Source organism: Macrobrachium nipponense, chromosome 18 (genome assembly GCF_015104395.2).
Source record: "Macrobrachium nipponense isolate FS-2020 chromosome 18, ASM1510439v2, whole genome shotgun sequence".
In the NCBI taxonomy this organism is placed as follows: Eukaryota; Metazoa; Arthropoda; class Malacostraca; order Decapoda; family Palaemonidae; genus Macrobrachium; species Macrobrachium nipponense.
Genome location: NC_087211.1, coordinates 77,557,749 through 77,582,449, shown reverse-complemented (window position 1 = coordinate 77,582,449; position 24,701 = coordinate 77,557,749). Strand labels below are relative to the sequence as shown.

The 24,701-nt window shown below is 39.7% G+C and overlaps 1 protein-coding gene across 1 annotated transcript in view; it reads right to left on the bottom strand.

The window, feature by feature from the left end:
• Positions 1-24,701, bottom strand: part of LOC135197227 (glycogen [starch] synthase-like) — a gene marked incomplete at its 5' end in the record, with an annotated part of 40,358 nt that overhangs the window by 13,844 nt on the left and 1,813 nt on the right. Inside the window, 1 exon segment of the mRNA XM_064224283.1 lies at positions 24,508-24,701. This exon segment is cut by the window's right edge and continues 4 nt beyond it. Within this exon segment, the coding sequence (XP_064080353.1) occupies positions 24,508-24,701 (194 nt within the window).

The following is a 24,701-nucleotide window of genomic DNA, read 5'->3' as shown; positions in this document are numbered from 1 at the left end:
AAATTGTTAAAAAAATATCCACAATTATATATAAAAAAATATATTTATGTAAAAATATAAAACAGACTTTCGACACCTGAACAGTGTTCCTCATCAGTGTAACGTTAAAAATATATTTTTAACGTTACATTGATGAGGAACACCGTTCAGGTGTTCGAAAGTCTTTGTTTTATATTTTTACATAGAAATATATTTTAAATATAACTGTGGATATTTTTTAACAATAATAATAATAAATAATAATACATATAACTGTAATTACAAAATTCATGGTACGTACATAGTATTTTACAGAAATAGGGGGAAAGAAAAGAGAACTATGTTATACATAAGTACGCACTCCTATATTTTACCATTTATTCCATTTTTACGGGTAATGTATTAAGCTAACTCTTAATGAAATTACAATAACTTTAATTTCCTTTAAAAGTCAGCTTGATGTTTAGGGAGCATGATTAGGGTCATATTTAGTGTTCAAACTCTACAAGTAAGCATTTATTAGTATTTTTAGGGACCGAGCCAAACTTACATGAACCTTTCCTTTGCGCATGGGGGTCTGGAACCTAACCTCGCGTATGTTCATGGTAATACTGTAGCTCACAACCTTGATTCAAGGTAAAGAAAAAGGATACCAGCCACTGATAAGGGGCCTAATGTACTGCATTCACTATAGTACACTGTTTCTATTTCTTTTATATAGTGTGATGCAAACACTGACTTGCATCTCCAAAAAGTTGCTTGAAGAATATCCCCCAGGGATAGGTTCTTCTTGAATACTAAGGGTATCGAAATCACTCTGATTTCATGCACCTTTATTTTGAGGATAAGTAGACACTCCTCTCATACCTGAGAATGTGATTCTCTAATTACTTCCCTCAAGAAGACTGAAAGGGCATTCATTTTAAGAGGATGAGAGGGGTCTTTTACCGACATCCTTAAGTTACTGGAAGGTTCTCTAGTTTTTTCCTTCCTCTTGAGGTAGAACTTTAGGGCTCTCATTGGGCAGAGGACTTTTTCTTCTTCTTCAGGCCCTAATAATTCTGATTAACTCTTAATGACAAAAATCGAGACCAAGGTCAATTGGGATTCTCGTTTTTTGCAAGAATATTAAGAAAGTGAAAAAACCCAGAGAACCTGATTCTTCTAGCCATAGCTTGGAGTTCACTCATTCTTTTGGCTGTAGCTAACACTAGTAGAAAAAGGGTCTTCTTCGTCACATTTCTAAAGGAGGCCTCTTCCATCCGTTCAAAAGGGGGACCTGAAAGCTTTTTTAATACAACATCTAGGTTCCAAGCCACTGATTCCATTCCTCTTTTACTAGTGTCAAAAGATTTAACCAAATCTGCAATGTCTTGATTTGCAGACTATTCCTCTGTGTCTGAAAAAGAGTAGAGCATAGCTCTCTAGCCTTTTATTGTTGGGGAAGATAAACCCCTGGATTCTCTGAAAGAGATAGACAAAAGTCTGCAATTTCTGCTACAGTTGTCTTGGACAACAAGATTCCTTTCTGCTTGCACCATGTACAGAAGATCGACACTTATTCTGATAGACAGCTGCAGAGGATTTACGTCTACACTCATGAAATTGCTCTTGCAAACACTTTTGAAAAGCCTTTTGTTCTGAGTAATCTCTTGATAGTTTGACCCCTGTCAAAGCAAAAGATGAAATCCCCTGAAGTGCGGTTGAGCAGATTTATCTTCTGAGGAAGTAATATTGGGAAGTCTAGAAGTTCAAACAGGTCTGGAAACCACTCTTTTAGTGGCCAAAACGGGACTATTATAATCATTGACACATTTCTGCGTGTTGAAAATTTGTTTAGAACCTTCCATATCATCCAAAGGGAGGGAAGGCACAAACAAAGAAACTTTTCTGGCCAATCCAGTAGCATTGCGTCCGTTGCCAATGCTAGAGGATCTGGTACTGGATAAAAGAATGTGGGGAGTCGATAATTTCTGTCGCAAAAAAATCGATTGATGGTTTTCCCCACAACTTCCAAAGGGACTCGAAGACCATCTGATCCAGTGTCCATTCTGTCGGGATCACTTGATTGTACCTGCTCAGCTGATCTGCAAGGACTTTGAGTTTCCTTGTACAAATCTTATGAGTGTTGTCCAATTCTCCTTGGACCACAAAAGGAGGTCTCTTGCTGCTTCGCACAGCAAAAACTAGTGCGTTCCCCCTTGTTTGCTGATGTATGCCAGTGCTGTTGTATTGTCTGAATGGACTGCTATTGTTTTGTTGTACACTTCTGACACAAACAGCTTGGGTCCTAAGTGAATAGCCCTCAGCTCCTTCACATTTATATGCATCTCTTTTTCTTCCGACCAAATTCCAGACACTTCCTTGGTTTCTAAAAGAGCTCCCCAACCTAAGTCCAATGTGTCGGCATAGAAGTTCAGGTCAAGGTTCTGAGGATGAAGAGACTTTAATTCCTGTAGTCTTCCTTCTGACTTCCACCACAGCAGATGTCTTTTGATATCCTATGTCACTGGGAGCACAGATGAATCAAACTGAGTTTTCCTGTCCCAGCTGGCCCTGAGATAAAACTGAAATACTCTCATGTGGAGTCTCCCAAGCAACACAAACTGCTCTATCGATGCCAAAGTCCTGAGCAGGCTCATCCACTTGTTGGCCAAGCAATGTTGTAGGGCGAGAAATTCGTCTATTGTCTGAAGGCAAGACTCCACTCTTTTGGGGGACAGAAAACCTGAAAAGGACAAAGAGTTCAGGGTCATTGCCAAATATACTATCTCTCGAGATGGAACCAGCTGAGACTTCTGACAGTTTATTAACAAACCTACGTCTTGTGTCAATGGAAGTGTTCTTATGATCCTCTATGCGGTGCTCCTTTGTCTGAGAATGAAAGAGCCATTCGTACAAGTAGAATGCTATCCTTATTCCTTCTAGATGTAGCCATCCTGCTAGAGACACTAGAACCCTGGTAAATACTTGTGGGGCTGTTGACAGACTGAAAGAGAGAGACCAGAATTGGATATTTGATCTTGAAACATGAATCTTAGGTATTTCCTCGACTTTGGATGTACGTACTGGAATGTGTAAATACGTATCCCTCATATCTATGGATGCCATCCAGTCTCCCTGGCTCATCGCTGATAGAAGAGATTGATTTGTTTCCAGACAAAACTTTGTCTTCTGTACAAAGACATTTAAGGCACTTACATCCAATACTGATCTCCAACTGCCTATTGACTTCGGCACCACAAACAGTCAATTGTAAAACCCTTAGGAGTTCTCCTCTGTGACTACTTCTATTGGTCTCTTCTCGAGGAGGGAATGTACTTCCTCTACGAGAGCTGAAAACCTCTTTTGAGACTACTGAGTAGGCAGTCAGCACTTTTGTTACCCATGGTTCTGCCCCTTTCTTGCTGGAGCCTGGTACCTACTGAGACACAGAGGAAGTAAATTTCATTTTTTGTAGGCAGGTCTTCTCAATGTCTTCTTAATTGCTTGAGAGCTAAAAAGGACCTTGGCTCTCGTTCTGGGGTTTGGTCTCAGCTTGCTACCACGAAAGGGAAAAGGCTGCAAAGGTGACGATGTTTTAGCACTAGTAGAAGGTGCAGCTTCTTTAGGATGTCTCATGGATTTTGCCAGCAAGGGAGTCCTTTACCAAGGGTGAAAAAAGAAGTGCAGACTTAGACTTCTGAATCATAGTCACTCCCTTAGTGGTGCAGGAACACCAAGTTCCCTCTTTTGTAAAACCCCCATAGTATAAAGGGAAGGTGTTTCTCTTGGTGCGTCCCTTACTCCTTTGTCCACACAGAAGAGGACATGTAGAAGGTCTGAGCCTATGTTTGAAGGAAAGTTGGGATAATTCTGAACTTTCTTAGCCAGTGCTCCTACCAATCAATTCAAAAAACTAATTACATCTAAAATCTTGAAGGTGTTCTTCATAAAATGACCTGAAGAGAACTTTACCTTCACAGCAAAGAATGCCAACCTTAGGGCCAAATTGATGAGACCAGAGAAGTCCCCTTGACAGGAGGCAGACACACGAGGAAGGAGCTTCAGAAGGTGAGAAGACAGATGACTAAAGCAAGCCTTTGCTTTCTCTCTCTTGTCTGCTAGCCAAGTATCAACTCCCCTTAGAGCCTTCTTCACTGACGTTGATAACACAATCTTAGGTAGCTAGGCTGAGTCAGACTGAACACTTAACTGAAGTGTTGAAGCTGGAGAAGCAGGAGCTGCTGGAGAAAAATGTAAGGTATGTACGCAGCAAAAACTTGAGTAATGCTGCATAAGCCGTAGACGGAGATTCCTCTTCCAGCACTTTGTCTTCTTCTTCTTCTGCTGACGACACCAGAGACAGTGATATGTCCTTAGCGGGTTTTGGCACAGAAGAAGGTTTGTTCAAAACACCCCAACTTCTGGCGGACAGGATCACTAGTCTACACTGGTACCAAAGGTACATTAGTATACACTGTGCCACCGAATTTGGTATATTTTCTTCTGGTGCTGACCTAGTCATAGAAGCAATAATTGTCAAGATTGTCAGATGTTTGGGAGCTGGCTACTGCATGTTTGGTGGTCGCTGGACGTTCAACCACTTCTAAGCACCTGAGAGAAGCTTGGTGCTTTAGCACCAACTGGCAATTAAGCACCGTCTGCCGCTCCTATGCCACTGGGCATTCGGTCGCTACTTGGCACGCAGGAGCCAACTGGCACGATTCCATGAAAGCTGTACTAATAGGTGCCAACGAGCGCTTATGTCTATGAACCGGGGGAGAACACTCAGGTGAGATCCTCTCTGGGTTATCCCAAAAACTACATGACAATATAGCTTCTTTAGTCTTCTTACATGGGATCACTTGCATAGCAGATACGTCAGCTGCATACCTTTTCAATAGTCTAGACATGTCACTATAGCGCCACTGATGCCTCCGTTCTAGGCTGAAAGCCTTGGAACTAGAGGAAAAATGGTGCACTTCCGCAACGACGCCTTTCCAATGGTTGTGTGCTATCATCACCTGGGATTTGGCAACATGTGAGACTGAGGAGGCTGACTGCCTCTTGGCAGACCCTACTGACCTCCCTTGCTTGGGCTTCTGGTATGGCTTCTCCCTGGTGCAAGGAAGTATGCCAGGGACCTTTGCGTAGGGGAATCAGCAGGACAGACAGCCAGCTCCTCCACTCGCACTTCACTTTTGCGCTCCATAAGCGCTCTCATTGATTAACCTAGCTATGACACTTTTAAACAATAGTTCGAACTTACGGTCGAATTTACTCTACCAAGAGGCAATGGTGTTGGGGTCAAGAACCTGGGAGCTCGGACCAGGATTAGGTGGAATAGTAGAAGGACTGGGAATGGGTGAAATAGCAGAAATAGATACAACCAGAACTGCAATTGACCTATCTGATTCCTGACTAGCAGTCAACCTGTCTTGTTTAATACTAGCCTTCCTCTATCTATCCCTTGCTAACTAGATAGATGAGCGGTTAGAGTCTTCCACCATTTGTTATCCCAGCCCTTACATTCAATACAAGATTTATCTGAAGAACAATATTGCCCCCTACAATGAAAACAAACTGTGTGAGCGTCATATTGAGCAGATGTTAACCCTCTCGTGGTCTGACAACGCGTTGCGCGTCAATAAATTTTTTGCCGTAAGTGCACAGATGACGAGCTGGGCGCATCATATGTAAGTTATTTTCTGGAAAAATTCACGAAAAAAAAACATGTCACTCATAGAAAACGTAGTTGACGCCATTGGGTCGACAGATGATGGATCTGAAAGAAAATGCAAACTCGACGCCGCTAGCTTACTTAGCTACAATACAAAATGTCAACTTAAGTAGGTTGGAAAATCTGAGAATTGCACTCAGTAAAAAGTTAGCATTTTTTAATCAATTACAGCTCATTAGCAAACACATTAATAGCAAAATTATTGCTTCCAAACACATTAATAGCAAAATTATTGCTTCCATGTGAAAGATCAAACATTTCTACTCAATTTGTTGAGATTTGACACTTGGCTACTAATTTGAAATAAGGCAGTGTTTGTTGATGTTCCCAAGATCATTATTTTGGGATCAATATTTTATGAATGTATTGATGAATGTTAAAAGCGAGAGAGCAAAATACAAATGACCTAAAGTTGTAAATGCTTGTGGAGGCTTATGTCTGTACTATATGGTATATGGTACTTATATGACAGTTTTGTCAGTCAATGTCAAAACTTAGACCTGGTTTAATGGTATCAGTAGGTGGTTGAGTGGCTTTGTCAATACTCGGAGTAAGAATGTTGTACTTACAAACATGACATGAATTAAACTGAAGTTTTTGTTCAAATCAGGGCATGAACAAAAAAATTTTCTACCACAGGTAAAATATAATCTTTTTGGTTTTTATTACAGGCCTGTTTTGTTTAATTATTTTTTTCTTTGTTTCATATTAGGCATGAGTCATGAAGAAAGCACCTCTTCAACATCTGTTTCAGGGCCCATAAAAATGAATGTTTTCAGGAACAGTTTGAGAATGATTATCATTGTTTGTATGTTTTATTGTACATGTTAATGCATTTTACATAAGTAGCTTACGGAGTAATTACATAGCTAACAGTTTCTAGTCGGCAGCTAAAATTTGAAATACACAGCAGCGATTCTTTTGTTTTGTCCCCAAACCTAATTATTATATTTTTCATGATTTCCAAAAAATATCAACAATTTTTCTTTAAAATTTCACATTCATCACTTCACTTTTATTATTTCTAAGCTTCGTAAAGATGTGCTGATTGCTTTAGGAAATAATTCAATCATTTGCTGACAAAATTACACTAACCAGAAGAGTATATCAGTTAAAGTTCGGACGTAACGAATTTTACCAAAAAACTTTTCTATGCGCTTGTTCTTTTCAGCCTGGGGGAAAAGTCATGTACCTTACACCCTTATATTTTCGGCCTGTGCGCAAGAGGGTTAACATAGTCCTATAACCTTTGCTGCAATAATGAGTGCTACATGTGCTACTGTTGGACATCATCGGTTAAATGTAAAGTCAAAATAATTAAACTTTCTTATATTTGTAGATTCTTTTTGAATTTCTAAGGATTATCACAATCTCTAAGTAAAAGCCGAATGGGTACTACTAAAAAAGAGTTATTTCTATTTCACCATTTCCCAAGAAAACAGCAAAGAATCCAAATTTTAAACCAGCTGCTGCCTCACAATACCCATCATAAGCAGGCAGGAAACAAATTGAAATACCTGGCTCAGTTGTTCCTCTTCCGAAAGTGGAGGGACTACATAGTTACCTACAACCAAACAAAAGAATCGCTGCTGTGTATTTCAAATTTTAGCTGCCGACTAGAAACTGTTAGCTATGTAATTACTCCTAAGCTACGTAGTCTTATGTAAAATGCATTACATGTACAATAAAACATACAAACAATGATAATCATCTCAAACTGTTCCTGAAAACATTCATTTTTATGGGCCCTGAAAAGATGTTGAAGAGGTGCTTTCTTCATGACTCATGCCTAATATGAAACAAAGAAAAAAATAATTAAACAAAACAGGCCTGTAATAAAAACCAAAAAGATTATATTTTACCTGTGGTAGAAAATTTTTTTGTTCATGCCCTGATTTGAACAAAAACTTCAGTTTAATTCATGTCATGTTTGTAAGTACAACATTCTTACTCCGAGTATTGACAAAGCCACTCAACCACCTACTGATACCATTAAACCAGGTCTAAGTTTTGACATTGACTGACAAAACTGTCATATAAGTACCATATACCATATAGTACAGACATAAGCCTCCACAAGCATTTACAACTTTAGGTCATTTGTATTTTGCTCTCTCGCTTTTAACATTCATCAATACATTCATAAAATATTGATCCCAAAATAATGATCTTGGGAACATCAACAAACACTGCCTTATTTCAAATTAGTAGCCAAGTGTCAAATCTCAACAAATTGTTTAGTTGTATTAAGCAGCTAATAAGATTATGCAAAAACTTAAGCAAACAAAAATATGGAGCTGAAATTAAAAGTTTTTAAAAAGTAAAATCTATCATATCATAAGACTTATTTGGCACATCATATCATTAGCAACAAAAGCAAATCAAGCAGCCATAGCAATGCACTGAAATACATATTTAAGGCACACCAATATGCTTTTCACAAATCTATCTTTATCCGAGCTGCTGTCAGGTAATGGATTTTTAAGTGGTTCAACCAGAGGTTTAGTTGAAGGGCTTGTGTCTTCCAGTCCATTAACCTCAGCAATATTTTGCTTGGGGGAGCTGGTAAACTGTAAAACAAATTTATGAACCATGAGTAAAAGGCATCTTGATGAAAAAACCCTAGGTTTAGGTGAAAACTGCCTTGCTGACACGGAAATTTTTTTTTTTTAAATGTTAATATGTATTTATAAATGTAACAGCAGAAATATTAGCGATTGCCTTCAGTATTCTTTTGTTCCTGTATGACAAATACAGTATACTATTTACTTTATTTTTTTCATAAAGCTACAGACTCTTACATTATACAGTGCTTCCTTTGTACTACAACATAGTAATTTAAGCAAATAAGAACCAAATCTTTGATTCTTTCAACATTTAAAGCTCATACTTTACAGAAACACTAGTAAAAGAACTGTTATGTTTATAATAAAATAACTAAAAGCAGATTTCATAGTTCACACAAGCAAATGTCAAAATATTATTCCCCATTTATACTTTACATCTGCTTCCTCTTTGCCCAAAGTACTTTGACATACCTTTATCAGCTCTTCCTAACCTTAAACATTTATTCTTGAATGTGATGCTCTGTTGATGTGTTGCAAAACTGTAGGCATTCTAAACAACAATTGATTCTTGCATATATTACATGTTATTAGTATTCAGTAATTTGACCTGACACTGAGTTAAAATGTTGAAATCTCACTATAAAGGCTTACCAGACTTGTATTTAATAACAGAAATTAAATTTTATCTGATAACTTACAGTTCTTTAAAAACCTGATAGCTTAAATTATTGCAATAACTAACAAAATGTCCTAAGATTTTTTACTTCCAAAACTCAACATTCACTTTGGCTGAAGCTCTCTCCTTCACATGAGTTACATAGTATGTACTATAATTGACTTGCTTTCTCTGCATGCAGGGATTGGATTATTTGAGCTATTCATAATGTATCCATAAGTCATATGAATGTGAGCATTTCAAAGACAATATAAAATGAGATGAGTGGGGCACTCGGTTTGGTTTGAAGATAGCCATAATTCAACTATGGATTTTATCTGCTTTAATATGCCATTATCATATTCAATATTCCATAAGTCTGTCATTTTAAAAATATAAAGTTTTACATTTGTTAAATATTCATTGACTGGGATGGATACTTTTGATCTGGTTATATATAGTTCAGCTTTGGCTGCTCTATCGGAATCCTCATTTTACTAAATGCCCACAGAGACAATGATCCAACATATTTCAACATTTACACCAACTTTACTTAACATGTGCATTGTAAACTTAATCTGCTATACTGTACAAGAGATATTCTAGAAATAGCTCTGAAGGGTTTCAACAGCACTTCTAGTCCCTGAAAATAAGTTTCTGTGATGGCATTTTAGTAATCTTATTGTTCAAAGTCCTTTTGTACAAACAAGAGCATTGTTTAGTAAGGAGAAATGATTTAATTACATAAAAGAAATAGCAAATCCTATATCTGTTGGAAATTTAGAGCTATAAACAGCAGTGTGAACCATTGTCTCTTATATGTTCTATTGTACGGTATGGTGCATTCAGGAGTACTTTTTATGCATAATTTATGGATAAATAATAAAGATGCTACAAGTTTGGCATTACGGGTAGACCAAGGAGATACTATAGTACATACTTTTTCTAGAAGAAATCTGATCTTCATACGTATACGGTGGTTCCCCCGTATTCACAGGGGATACGTACCAGATCCCCCACGAATAGTCAGAACCCGCAAATAGTTGGAACCCCTATAATAATGCTTAAAATGGCCTATTTTGTGAGTTAAAACTCAAGAAAAACCAGTTTAAAATTAATCCTTATACCTGGTTTTTTTAAGTTTTATCACAAAAAGTGCATTTTATGATGAAATTTATAAAAAATAAAAATAAAAGGAATTTGTGGATATTTCTCATAGAAAAATACCACGAATAGGTGAAATTCCCGCGAATAATGGGGGGAGATGTTCCAGAAAGAAATCCATGACCGCGCGAGTCCGGGAATCCGGAGAATACAAATACGGGGGCCCCACTGTATATTGGTTCATTAAATGATATGTACAAACTGGGAAGGATAGTGGAAGGTTGCTTAGGAAACTGTCTATTCAAATATTTCAGTGAAAGAATCCCTTGTCTTTATATTCATTACACACTTTGCATAGTTAGCAGTGATGTATGGTACCAATGCAGATCCTTAACAATGATTATGAATAGACTAAGAATTTTAGTGTCCAACCAATGCTGATCCATATATACGTACTGGACCTAGCTCCTGTAGTTTAGTAGTGCTACTGATAATAGAGTAGCTTTATATAGTAACTGTAATTTTGATCTACTAGCTGCCAAGGATGTACATACAAGATAGCTGTAGAATAGAACAGAACAGAATTTAAGCCAAAGGCCAAGTGCTGGGACCTGTGAGGTCATTTCGTTCTGATAAGGAAATTGAGAGTAAAAAAGTCTGAAAGATTAAACTGGAGGAAAACCTCGCAGTTTCACTATGAATCAATTGTTAGGAGACAGTAGAACGTAAGTTTTTTTGCACAGGTTGTTTATTTTGAAGTATTTGTATCTTAAGTACTATATCTAGTCATAATGTTTATTTCCTGTTACTGTAAATTCTGCCATTGTATTAGAAAACCATGGGAGGAGTGTTAAGAAGAGTTAAGAAGGATAATTAGAAGAATAAGGAACAGCTTAATCTGTGGCAGTGATAATGAAACTCTTGATAAATTTGTTCAGTTTCATTATGCCTTCTCAAGTGCTAATACAAAGGAATTTCTCATTAGTGTATAACTGCCATAGTTTAATCAGATCTTTGGAGTTTGTAATGAGATAATAAGCAGTTATGCTACTTTTCAGGCCTGGACATTTTATCAGTACTATTAGAACATGATTACAGCTCTACTGATCACATTTATTAAATTAAAATCTATCTTCAATACATGTGGAGCACATACTTGAGTCAAGTGATAAAAATATAGTACGTAATCTAAATTTTCAGAAAAATGTGTGCATTTTGCTGTTATTTAGCAGCAAAGCACATTTATATTCACTAAGTGTTCAATAGTACACAGTCCAGCATTAACTGCTGTGCAACAATTGTGGTCCCAAATTGGATTGTGGGGTTTAAAATCTCTCATCATTAATAATAGTTGTTAAAAGTTACTGAGCAAGGTAAGGTTTATAGGAGACTTGAGTTGTAATTCTAACTTTCCTGATTGTTCATTGTACTAAATGTGAAAGTACTACTGCTTTCAATATAGCTTAGAGACAATATTTATCATTATTCTATCAAGTTATTTTTTAATGTATATTTTTAAGTTTCTCTGTTATTTTTTCGAGGGTCCATTAAGATGCCAGATAAAAACATCCAACAGTATAAAAAACATCCAAATTATGTACTATGTAAAGTATATTTTTGGGGGTTAAAAAATCATGTGATAAAACTTGCTCCATTCTGGATTACTACTTGCAAGCAATAAAATTTCATTTTAATTGCTTGCTATAACCTCTTATTTGGGATAGAATGCATTTTTATCTCATTTTGTGCTTTATTCTACTGTTTGAAAATTTTTTATAAAATGGTGTATTACTATTGGCCAATAAATATCTTAAAAACATTATTTACAAATTGTTTTTGTTCCATTAAATGTTATAAATTTCATTTCAAATCACAGTATATTGTATATATCACTGCTATTTATGCCAGTTAAGGCAATACAAAAATGAAAAAAAAAGATAAGGAACAGTAGGCAAAAATTCTTGTGATTTTTCTATCCTGGACAGTTTAGTGATTATTCTCTTAACAGCCCTTTTACACAAAGAAGGATACTTAAAACCATACCCTCAACATGCGCTTATCATCAGCCCAAAGATATTAAACATCAAAAATATATTTTTTTCTTTCATTTTCTACAGATGAGATATTTTGATGCCATCAGAATCTCAAAGGTTAAAGGAAAACTGGATTTCTCAAAATGTTCTGGTTTTAAGTCTTTTAGACACAATACGTAAAGTACTAACCCAAGGCGTTTTAAGTGAATTCTAGTGATTTACAAAAATAGATGTTTCATTTGTTTAACTTGAACTACCTTGACTACTTATTTATTTTATTCTTTTAATTATTTTGTCTTTTCAATTATAATCAGTTTCACTTGTATTGTATTTTAAAGTAAATTTTTCTAAGGTTTTTCCAAGAATTGGTTTGTAATTTCTCTGTAATACATCAAATAGTTAATGTACATGCAACCACTTTTCATAACAAATTTAAGTTAGTTCTAGTGCTTTATTCTTTTAATATGACTTTTTATTGTGTTAATTACATCTTCCTTTGTTTTGCTATAAAATTTTGACGTAATTATTTTATAGCCACAGTTTTGGTCATACTTTTTCATGGTTTATTTGTGCTGTTTTTTCAATGGTTGAAATAACTAGTGAAGGGATACTTCTGGTGTGTATCTTTCATCGGTAATAAATGATTCTTAATTAAGAGTATTTCACTTAATTGATACCCTACTACATTTTCTATTGGAGACATGTTACTATTTCTTCTTGATATTAGTATGAGGCTTAATGCCGTATGGCAATTTAGGTTTAGAAAATTGATTTCTATTTTATTTTCAGTATTTTTCTTCTTAGTGTGGGAGTCGTATTTTCTAAAGGTCATCTTCTTACTTATTTTAACATATTTGCAGTTGTGAATAAATTACTTAATTGGGTTGGTTATTTACTTTCGAGTACCGTTTCTTTGAAGCCATTGAGGGAAAATGCACAAATCCAGTTTTATGGTATTGACCCTCAGAGCCACAAACTGGCTTATACTCTTTACTACATTCTTCTAAAATAGGTACGTATCTAAGCATACCCTTGCACAGCAGTAGTTTAGATGTGACTAAGCATACTTGACCAAGAATTGTTATTTTCTGTAATAAATGTTTTCAAATAAAATTAATTTTGACATTTCTGTTGTTGCTTTGCGCTCTGCTTTTTGCTGGGGAATATAATATATTCCTTGGTAATGGATGTTATCATATCTAAATTATTATAGTAATAACGCATTTTTTCCTGCAACACTTCTTCCTTTTCTAGACTGAGCAGAATTACAATCCCTTGGATATAATTTAGAATACCATGGAGAATGACCATTACTTAAGATTCCATGTATCTCTTTGATATTTTAAGATTCAGATGACTGGACTCTAGTGGTTATTTCAATTAACCATTTCCTGTGTTGAACATACACTCTGGAACTTGTTCTCGAGAACTGTGGGAATTTTTTTTCTCATATTTGAAAACAAGGAACATAGAACAGTTGTTTGTTTCAATTATAAAAGCAAGATAAGATTTGGATAAGCTCTGCAGTTTCTGCTCTTTCCTTTATTGTTGTTCTGTTGACTTTTCACTTTTTGGGGGAAAAGGGTATCCAAACTCGCATCCACTGCCAATGTCTCTTCACTATCTTCAAGTAAAGTTATTTTGCATAGTATGCAAGGTGCCTGACTTTGTCTCAAAGGACTTATAGAGAATGAACATTATTTTATAACAAATGGTGACCACCCTATGATAACTTCATATTTATGCACAATAACTAAGTGTTTTAAGAGCCCTCAGTCCATGTACATCAGATGCCCGCACTGTGCAAGATTTGAATGAATTCTTCTGCCTCACTTTGACCACATCAGCTTCTTGAGCTTTCACAAGTAAGGAGGCATACTCTTCATTCTAACTCTTCTTTACATACTGAGAGTAATCTGTTATATTCAACCCATGTGTCTATATTGTCAACCAAATATTCAAGCCTGATAAAAAGAAGCAGAGAAATCTTGTTTGATATTCAAACCATCGTGTTTATATTTGTCAACAAATAATTCAATCCTGATAAAAGAAGCAGAGAAATCTTGGTTATCAACCATGTGGTTTATATTTCAACAAATAATCAATCCTGAATAAAAGAAGCAAGGATGAAAAAGAATGGGAAAAAGGGAATAAGCTCGGCAAATCAATTCGGAGCTAGTGGGACTATATATCTTTTGACCAAATTATGATTTCTGGGCTTGACCTGTGTCGGCCTGTGAAATGGTTCCTTTGATACTATTTCTGAGAATAAATATTGCTATTCATCCTAGAGAAAAAAGAAACAATATAATGCCAAGATAAATGGCTCGCTCACTTCTTAATAGAAGTGTCGGTATAGTAAGGAGCGAGTGGAATCACTACCAGAGGTCCCTTGCCATTTAGCTTCTTCTTCAACCAAAACCCCGAACTACGGAGGAGCCGTGCTACAGCTCCCGGTCTACTACTACCGTGAGCGCCTCCGACGCCTGAGACGTCATTCCTTCGATAGCGCGCGTTACACCAAACGTTAAAATTTTTTCGGTGCTGTGTTTTCGCTCTATTTGGATTATTTGGATTTATTTTTCAAGATGTCTTCAACTTCTGCTTCTAAGTTAAGTACTGTTTGGGGTTACTGATCTCATTTTATGATGATCTTCGTGTTTATACATATTCGGAGCCTTATCGGCCGGTATGCCCCTCGACCGCATGGCGGTACGGGTTATCTCTTTCGGTCTTCCATACCGTTAGAGATTTTCCCTTTTTCTCAGTACTTTAGATATGGTTACTTATACATAGTCTCTATATCTTTATGCAGTTAGTTTTTTAGTTAGGCCTCCACGGGGCACGCTCCGACCGCACGTTTCGGACCTTAGTCTAGCTACGCCTTACATTGTTAGGAGTTTTATCAGTCACGATTGAGAGGGTCATATCATCTTAATTATTCTGATGTTCTCTCTTTCCTTCTCTAGTTCCTGATTACCTTTAATAATATATAGAGGTACTAGGTTGGCTAACATACACCATGCTTCGGTATGGCGATTAGCTTCCCTGTTATAATTTATTTTACCGTTAAGTAGGCTTTCATACCCCAATTGTCGATTGGTGATTAGCCTGCCCCCGTTTTCTTGAACTAGAGGTTAAATTAGGCTAACATACCCCTTTCTTCGGATCGGCGATTAACCTAATTTTCTGTTTGCTTAGCTTCGTGTTCCCCGTGTTAGTCTAGCTTTAAGATACGCTTTAATTTTATTTGATTGATTATTATAAATAATCCTATTTATTATCAGTGATATTGATGTTGTTCCGACGGTTTCTTCCCCACCTCGTATCTTTCACCTGGCTGGGAAGACCACCGGTTTATCACGGTGAGCCACCCGGTTACGGGGGTCCCCCTCCCGTCCCCCCATTCCCATTCCCCCCCCTCCATACATTGCCATCCACGTCGATGGGTGATGACTCGTTTCTCACAGCTAGCGTCCGAGTCTGCATAGAGGGGGTGACTCACGGGACTGGTGGGGATCTCCCCTCCCCTACTGGTACTCTCACTCGTCACGCTGCCTCGGGGGCTCGGGACCTCCTCCCCCCCTTCTTCTCCGTCCTTAACTGGCCGCTCAGGGGGAGGGCTCCCCTACCCACATTCTTCCCTACTCTTTCCCCTCAGTTCAGTCCGGCAGGTGTCTATCCGCCGCTACCGAACATGAGGAGGGGGGGAGGGAACCACTGGGTTTCCTATCCACTTAGGATAGTTCACACGAGCACTTACTGATATAAGGGGTTTTTATTTTGTTTTTTTTATTTTGTGTTATTTAATGTTTAGAATCTTTTGCGTTACTCCGGGGGGTTTTTTATTTCCGCCTCTCGTACTATCCCTTGCTTCGTTAGAAGTTTGACATTGCTCACTCAATATTAATTAACTCCGGGCCATACGGAGACTCCGGGCCCTACGGAGTCTATTTTTAGTCATATGACAAGTGAGCTTAGGCGGAGGCAGAGACTTCTTCCCCCCTCGTAATTTTTCTACGTAATATTCATACGTAGATCTCTATCCGTCGGTCCTACTCCGGCACCCACGGATAGTTTGCATATTATTCCACCGGAGGTTGTCATTGGTACTCAGGTATCCTTTGACTTACAGATGTTGTGCCAGGAGATTGGGTGCAGTGCCATCCTCCAAGACCTGTGCGGCCATATAGTATGCCGTTCTCATGCAGGATGTGCAGTGAAAGTGGAGGATTTTATCGTTTGGCATCATGAAGCTTGCCAAACCTGCTACTTGCTAGTAGGAGATGCCTCACTAGTAGTAAGTTTCTTAGCACTTTCTTCATTCATTCGTCACCTGGAATACTTGTTGTTATATTATACCTTTCACATATGAGAGCACATATTCATATAATCTCAACACAACAGACATTCCTCCCCTATCCTCTCCCTAACTCTAGACCCTTTTTTTACAGGGTTTCTGATGAAGAAAAGAAGAAAGCTTTGTCGACTCTCAAAGCTTTGGGTAGGGGGTTTTGGCCGGAATTCTAAGGGCCGCCCCTACATTCTTACCCAGGATATGGCGGACCTAATATTCCCAGGAGCCAAGAAAGGATCAGTGGTGGACCCGATAGCGGCCGCCCCTTTGCTGGCCGACCTTCAAGTCATGATCTCCTACAGGAGGGGGATTTCCCAGAGGACGTTTGCAGAAGACGTTGCGGCATGAACCTCGACGTTTGAACCCATGGCTATTGACTCCATGGGTACAGGTAAGGGTGTAGTAGGGGCAGCTCCGTGGGTTCTCAGGGCCCTTTCCTGAATTCCCTTTCTCCATCACCTTCTACTGATCCTTCTACTTCCACCCTTCTTTCCGGGGCTTCACTGAAGAGCAGCGGTCTGTCCGTCCTAAGGCTACTTCAGTGATCCCCAAGGCTAAGATGACCGAGGAGACTTAAAAAGTCTCTCCCCAAGAAATCGGTCATCTGACAGACTATAACTCCGGCTCACCACCCCGGATCAGTTAGGTCAAGGGAGGCCTCTTCCTCTGCGTCGAGGTCCCCCAAACATAGATCACGTAAGGATCGGGCTCAAGTCCCTCTTTTTGATCCCGAATCCTTTTCGGCTAACATTCTGGAGCAGGTGGGAGTGATCGTAGGGGCCTTGGTTGACAAACAAGGTCGGCTCGGTGCTCTCCCAGCTCTCCAGTTCTGTTACGTCTTCCGGCCAGTCGATCCAATCGCTGGCGGAACGGCTGGCCGCTCAGGAGAATGCCCATCGCCGGGATCCAAAACCTCGATTGCGGCAGGTTCCCCTCTATCGTGCCACCTTCTCCTCTTCCAATGCCAGATTCCAGCCAACTGCCGGAATTCAAGGCGGCCAACCCTTGGAGGATCGCTTCGTATGCCCCGTTTGTCACGGAATGTTGACAATCGAAGGCATAGGAACTCGAAGGCGTGAGGACTTCGAGTTCCACCCCAGAGACCTTCAACCACCCATTCATTGGCTACGTCCGACTAACGGAAGCAGCGATGATGAGAGAGGACAAGGTTCCCAAGGAAACAGTGATCTTCCGAGGGAAACAGGCACAGCAGACTCTAATGAGAAGTCTGGAAGAATGGGGGTGTGAAAACACCCGCATCACAGCCTTTAGGAGTCCTTTCACCATTTTTACTCCGGTGGAAGGGACTCCGCTACCACTGACCCTTAAGGTAGTGGAAGCAACCTTTCAGGCCGCCCTGAAAGACGAGCCCCTGGCCTCAACTACGAGAGACGGAACCCACCTCTCTCTTAGTCCCAGGCTCCGAGACGTACTTCGAAGGGGCAGTTCCTACTTTCTCAGTAGGAAAACTAAAGGCGGACTGTGCCACCTCTCTTTAGTGAGAGACTCCCCAGGTTGTCGTACTCTCTCATCCAGATGGAGTACGACGCCCGGACTAGGCTCGCGAGATCCCTTTCCTCCATGACTATGGCGGAGATGACGGCTCTTGTATACCAACAAGAGCCGTTATTTAAAGTTTTGGCTAAAGGTCTGCTGCACACCATGCAGTGTGACCTTTACGACTTCCTCATAGCCAGGAGAAATTGTAGGAAGCACGTTCTGGCGGAAGCTACTATCCGCCATGAACGAATAAACTGATTGCTTCCTCAATTTGGGGAACGGACCTCTTTTCCAGCACCAGTAGTAGCAGAAGTCTTCATGAGGCTTCTAAGGTCAACCAGTGCCTCAAAGTCAGTGGGGACTGGTAGCAAGCGGAGGCAGGAATCTTCTGTCCTAACCCAATGGAACAAGAACCGAAACCAAGGAAGTTCTCTCCCTTCCAGCCTTCTCAACAAACGTTGGTTCAGGCAGTCCCACAGCATCACAAGGGCAACCATCGTCAAAGGGTCAACAACAATACCTTGTTGCTGACCCCTCAGTCCCAGCAATCTCAACCCTCCACTTCCTTTGCTGTCTCGCCAGCCTACAATTCCAACTAGTGAAAGCCAGAACTTTCAGGCTTTCAATAGGTTTGCGAGAGGCAGAGAGCAAGAGGTGCCTCTCGATTCAGAGGATCCGGCAGGGCTGCTAACAGGGTAAGAGGTTTCCGAGGAGCAAGAGGTGGCCGCCCCTCGGCAAACCAGCAGTGAGAATCCCAAGGTAGAGGGAGGCTGTACCTCTTCCGCCAGCGGTGGGGGTTCAGCCCTTGGGCTCAAAGTATAGTAACAAAGGGACTAGGTTGGAGTTGGCTAGAGGGCCCTCCTCCAACCAACAGATTCTATCAAGCACCAACAACGGAATTGGTAGAGTATACCGAAGACCTCCTTCTCAAAGGAGTAGTCTCAAGAGTCAACAATTTAAAATTTTCAAGGACGCTTGTTCAGCGTGCCAAAGAAAGACTCGGTAAACCGAAGAATCATCTTAGACTTGTCCCCATCTGAACTTATTCATTCATTGCGACAAGTTCAGGATGCTGACCGTTTCGCAGGTACGGGACCTTACTTCCCCGTGGGCCGGTCCCACAACCTCTATAGATCTTACAGATGCCTACTATCATGTTCCCATAGCCAGACACTTCCGCCATTCCTAGGCTTCAAACTAGGCAACAGATCCTACTCCTTCAAGGTAATGCCATTCGGGCTCAAACATAGCCCCCAGGATCTTCACCAAATTGGCGGAAAGAGCAGTAGTGCAAGAGCTAAGGAAACAGGGAATAATGTTAGTGGCTTATTGGACGATTGGCTTATTTGGGCAAAGAACCCCAAAGAATGCAAAGAAGAAGCAACGGTCAGAGTGATCAAATTCCTGGAACATTTAGGTTTTCAAATAAACAAAACCAAGTCCAGACTAACACCGGAATCTCGATTCCAGTGGTTAGGCCTTCAGTGGGACTTACAATCGGCACACTCTATCAATTCCGTCGTTGAAAAGGAAGAAATTGCAAGAGCTACAAAACAATTTCTCAAAACGACAACAAACATCCAGGAGATGCCAGGAGAGGATCCTGGGCTCACTCCAGTTTGCATCAGTCACAGACGTTCTGCTCAGAGCCAAACTCAAAGATATAAACAGAGTATGGCGCTCAAGAGCGAATTGCAGATCACGGGACAAACTAGCCTTTATCCCAGCAATCTTACGGAAACGTCTCCGCCCCTGGACGGAGACAAAGAACCTTTCAAAAGCAATTCCTCTACAGTTTCCCCCTCCATCATTAGTGATCCACACAGACGCTCACTAACAGGGTGGGGAGGATACTCCCAGTACGAAAAAGTTCAAGGAACTTGGTCGTTAACATTCCGCCAGCTACATATCAATGTACTGGAGGCCATGGCAGTATTCCTCACACTGAAACGACTCCGTCCGCCCAAGAACTCTCATTTCAAATTAGTTCTGGACAGTGCAGTAGTAGTACACTGCATCAACAGGGGCGGATCCAAGTCAAGCACTTGAACCATGTCATGATAGCCATCTTTTCTCTGGCATGCAAAACAAATGGCACCTGTCAGCCACTCACCTGGCAGGAGTCAAGAACGTAGTAGCAGACGCTCTATCACGCTCCGCTCCGTTGGAATCGGAGTGGCACTGGACAGGAGTTCATTCAATTGGATCAGTCTACAAGTCCCCGGACTCCAAGTAGACCTCTTCGCCACGGAGTCAAACCACAAACTCCCTTGTTACGTGGCACCCAACCTCGATCCTCTAGCATACGCTACGGATGCAATGATCCTCGATTGGAACGAATGGAAGAATATTTACCTCCTTCCCTCCGGTGAACCTTCTCATGAAAGTTTTAGACAAACTCAGGACATTCAAAGGCCAAGTAGCTCTAGTAGCTCCCAACTGGCCCAAGAGCAATTGGTTCCCTCTACTCCTAGAGTGAGACTCGACCACTACGGATTCCCAACCCCAAACTAACCCAGTTAGTGCAAACTCAGACTGTGTCCGCCTTCCCAAGAATTCAGAAAACCCTAACTTTATGGATTTTCTGAAATTCGCAGCCATGAGGAATGCAGAAATTGATCCCCAGAATATCTCATTCTTGGAATCAGATAAAGAGAATCTACTCTCCGACAATATGATTCATCTGTCAAGAAACTAGCAGAGTTCCTTAAGTTGTCAAATTCTCAGTCATGACAACGAACCTAGCCCATAACTTTCTTCAGATCATTGTTTGAGAAAGGCTTAGCAGCAAGCACTATCACTACGACCAAATCAGCTCTTAAAAAGATCTTCCAATTGGTTTTAGCATAGACCTTACGGATTCGTACTTTACGTCCATACCAAAAGCTTGTGCTAGATTAAGACCATCAACGAGACCTAAATCAGTCTCTTGGTTCTTAAATGATGTCCTCAAACTGGCCTCGGACATTAACAATGACTCTTGCAATTATATATCCCTCCTGAGGAAAACCCTATTCTTATTAAGTTTAGCCTCCGGAGCTAGAATATCAGAACTGTCAGCTTTATCAAGGGAACCAGGCCACATTGAGTTCCTCCCCTCAGGGAAGTCCTCTTATCCCAGATCGCCATTTTCTAGCCAAAAATGAAGACCCACAGGACAGATGGTCCTCGTGGAAAATCCTACCACTACCTCAAGACATTTCCCTTTGTCCTGTCAACTCATTAAGAGCCTACCTAAGCAGAACAACTCTGAAATCTTCAGGCCCATTGTTCATTAGGAAGGGAGGTGTACTTTATCCCTAAAAGGGATCAGGCAACAAATTTTATACTTCATTAAACAGGCAATCCAGAGTCCTTTCCTCGGGCCCACGATGTTAGGGCGGTGGCCACAATCTATTAATTATTTCAACACATGAATTTTGACGATCTTAAGAAGTATACAGGCTGGAAATCTCCGACAGTTTTCAAACGGCACTACCTAAAACCCTTAGAAGCCCTCAAATTTCCAGCAGTGGCAGCTGGAAACACAGTTTCTCCTGATTCTTAATTTTTACTATAACTTCTTGTAGCCTTCCCTTCTACCTGCCCCATTGCACCCTTACTTAGTTTAGTCGCCTCCATGTATTGGGTTACCTTGAGTTTGCTTTTGTTCATCATTCTAATCGGATTCAGTTCCATTCTTTTGTATATATCAACTTATATCTTGTCTTTGCCTAACCTGTATTGTTATTGTTTGTTGTTAGGCTAACTATAATTTTAGTGATAACCCGTGTTTTAGGGCTTATAACTTCCCTTAGGGTAAGACTGTAATTTTAGTTGATTATTATACTATTAACCTTACAAGTGTTTAACTTTACCTTTTTAATTTATCTGTACTGTTCCTCAAGCTTGGTGTTTGGCATTCTCTGGTACTATTTCACAGGCCGACACAGTCAAGCCCAGAAAAGGGATTTTGACGAAGGAAAAATCTATTTCTGGGCAACGACCTGTGTCGCCCTGTGAAACCCCACCCTGTAGTTAGATTTCCTCACCCAGCTTACCCCAAGCTTGGAGGCTATCTTCAGGAATGACGTCTCAGGCGTCGGAGGGCGCTCACGGTAGTAGTAGACCGGAGCTGTAGCACGGCTCCTCCGTAGTTCGGGGGTTGGGTTTTGTCGAAGGAAGAAGCTAAATGGCAAGGGACCTCTGGTAGTGATTCCACTCGCTCCTTACTATACGACACTTCTATAAGAAGTGAGCGAGCCATTATCTTGGCATTATATGTTTCTTTTTTCTCTAGGATGAATAGCAATATTTATTCTTCAGAAATAGTATCAAAGGAACCATTTCACAGGGCGACACAGTCGTTGCCCAGAAATAGATTTTTCCTTCGTCAAAATCCCTTTAGTAGGTGACTTTAAAGACCCCCAAAAAAGAAGATTGGGTAGACTGTTTTTTGGGGAGGAGAGATCCTTTGCATGGTTCATATCTTTATAGGTAAATGGGCCAGCCCAATGAGAGATAAAAATTTATAGTCATCTGAAAGTTTAACACTTTACTGTAGTTTCACCAATGTTTTAAAAAAATTTGGTGATAGTATATGCAAATTTGTTAAACTGTTGATTAGTGCTGGTTCTCAGCACAATAGGTTCACCAGAATCAAGTGTATACAAAAACCAAGAAAAATACCAAATTTGTAACTAATTTGTATTTTTCATAACTAACAAACCTGAGGTCTTAACATTAGGATTTACTAGCGCCAAGCTGGAAACCGGTAGAATTAAAATTACACTTGTGGGATCCAGGGACTATTGGCATCTATACCAGGTCACGGGGCATGTATACCCAGAATGCCCACGGCTACCTGTGACCCACCAGTAATTTATTTAACATGAATTAGGTGGATGGTATCTTAAAAAAATCAGTGGTACCTGTATCTTCTATAGATCTACTGTGCGGCTCATATTAATAAAAAACAAAGAACCTTGTCTACAATGGAAAATTTTAAAAACCTGAACTGTACCTCTTGCTGCATATCCTATATGATTACCAAATCAGCCAAACCTCCTCATATCTGCAACAACACGGATGACTGGAATCCAAAAGATCCAGATTATCAAAGTGAAGGATTCATAGAATATATGTTAAGTAAGAACCTGCCATCAAAGTAACATTCAGTCTCTCCCTTTTTTATGCCAAAATAAAAACTGGGCTCTCCAGGCTTCACATCTAGAAAGGGAAATTTCCAAAGTTGCAGAATTTCAGGCTCAGATTGTTGCTGCTAGTGTGAAGTGTCTCACTAAGTTTAGCAATTTTAATCTGCTGATGCTTCCATCATCATACAATTTAACCAAACTTTACTTTTAGTTTTGAAGTTGAGTTGAACATAAAATTTAGGCCAAAAGGCCAAGCACTGGGACCCTGAGGTCTTTCAGTGCTGTTTTGGAAACTGACAGTATCAAAAGGTTGAAAGGTGTAACAGGAGGATAACCTCGCAGTTGCACTATGAATCAAGTGTTTGGAGAGGGTGGAAAGTAAGATGAAGAATGATAATATGAAAGGGAGTACAGTAAAAGGAACGAAAGTGGTTGCAGCTAGGGGCCGTAGGTACGCTGCAAAGAACCTTAAGTAATGCCTAGAGAGCACCGCATGAAGTCCACTGATGGCACTACCCACCTGTGGGGTTACTTTTAGTTTTGAAAAAGAAAACTGGCATATATATTGGCCAAGGTTTTGTTTTCTATTTGTAGTACAAAATTAAAACTGCCATATGTAATAAAAAAGGAACAAGTTTTCCATTTGAGATTTTACAGATAAACCTGTAAAATTCTCATTACCCAAAGGAAAAATTATCAACTGGGTTAAAGGCTACAATTATATAAGAGGAATTCTTCTAAAGTGAGCTTTATAAGTACCATCTCCCAGCCTATAACTGTACATCTTGATCAGCAGTATACATATAGCATTCAAAACACTGATCCACCAATGTTCTAGTCAGTATACTACCATAAAGTACCAACTTAAAACCCACTGAGTTACACATGTAAGTGGTTTACAAAAGATATATTAACTTCTGCCATCTAATTAATACTAGGAATCTTGCAAAGCCAACTACACGAAATACTGCATTAAAACAGCAAACTCAACAAGGAGCAAAGTTACTGACAAATTTTATGAAATGGCCAGGGTGTTATCATAACCAATCATCATTGGATAGACATCCACATGGTATCTGCACACCACACAGCATCTACCTAGGGTTGCAACTCAGCTGAGAAACAGCACTGAGAAAATATCTTTTGAATATAAAGGCAAATTGATGGTTTTAAGTGTTTGCTTGTTAATATCATATGCATGCTCATTCTAATTCTAGTTTCTATAATCTAACAGCTATACTCATTACCAGTAATTCTTTTCTTTTGCATGTTACCTTTTCACAAAACCCACAAGTGTCACTCAGTTTTTGTTAAGGAACTTACTAGTGCACTGAATGGCAAAACTACCAAAGTATACTATACCTTCACAGATGTTCTATTTGTCAATAAAGCCCGTTAAAATGCATTTTTATACTGTTACAGTACATAAATATAAGTCTGGAAGATTAGACTCACCTTATCTAAATTGTTGTAAAAATCAACAGCTCCTGCACACAGAAATCTTCCAAGAAGTGTGGCATGTGTGGTGAAAATTGTGGCAACATCAATGTTACGAGTCCTCAACATAATTAGACCAACACCTGCTAGCCACTCATGGAAATGAGCAGCAATTCGGGGTTTACAATCATTGAAGTCAAGTGCTTGTGACT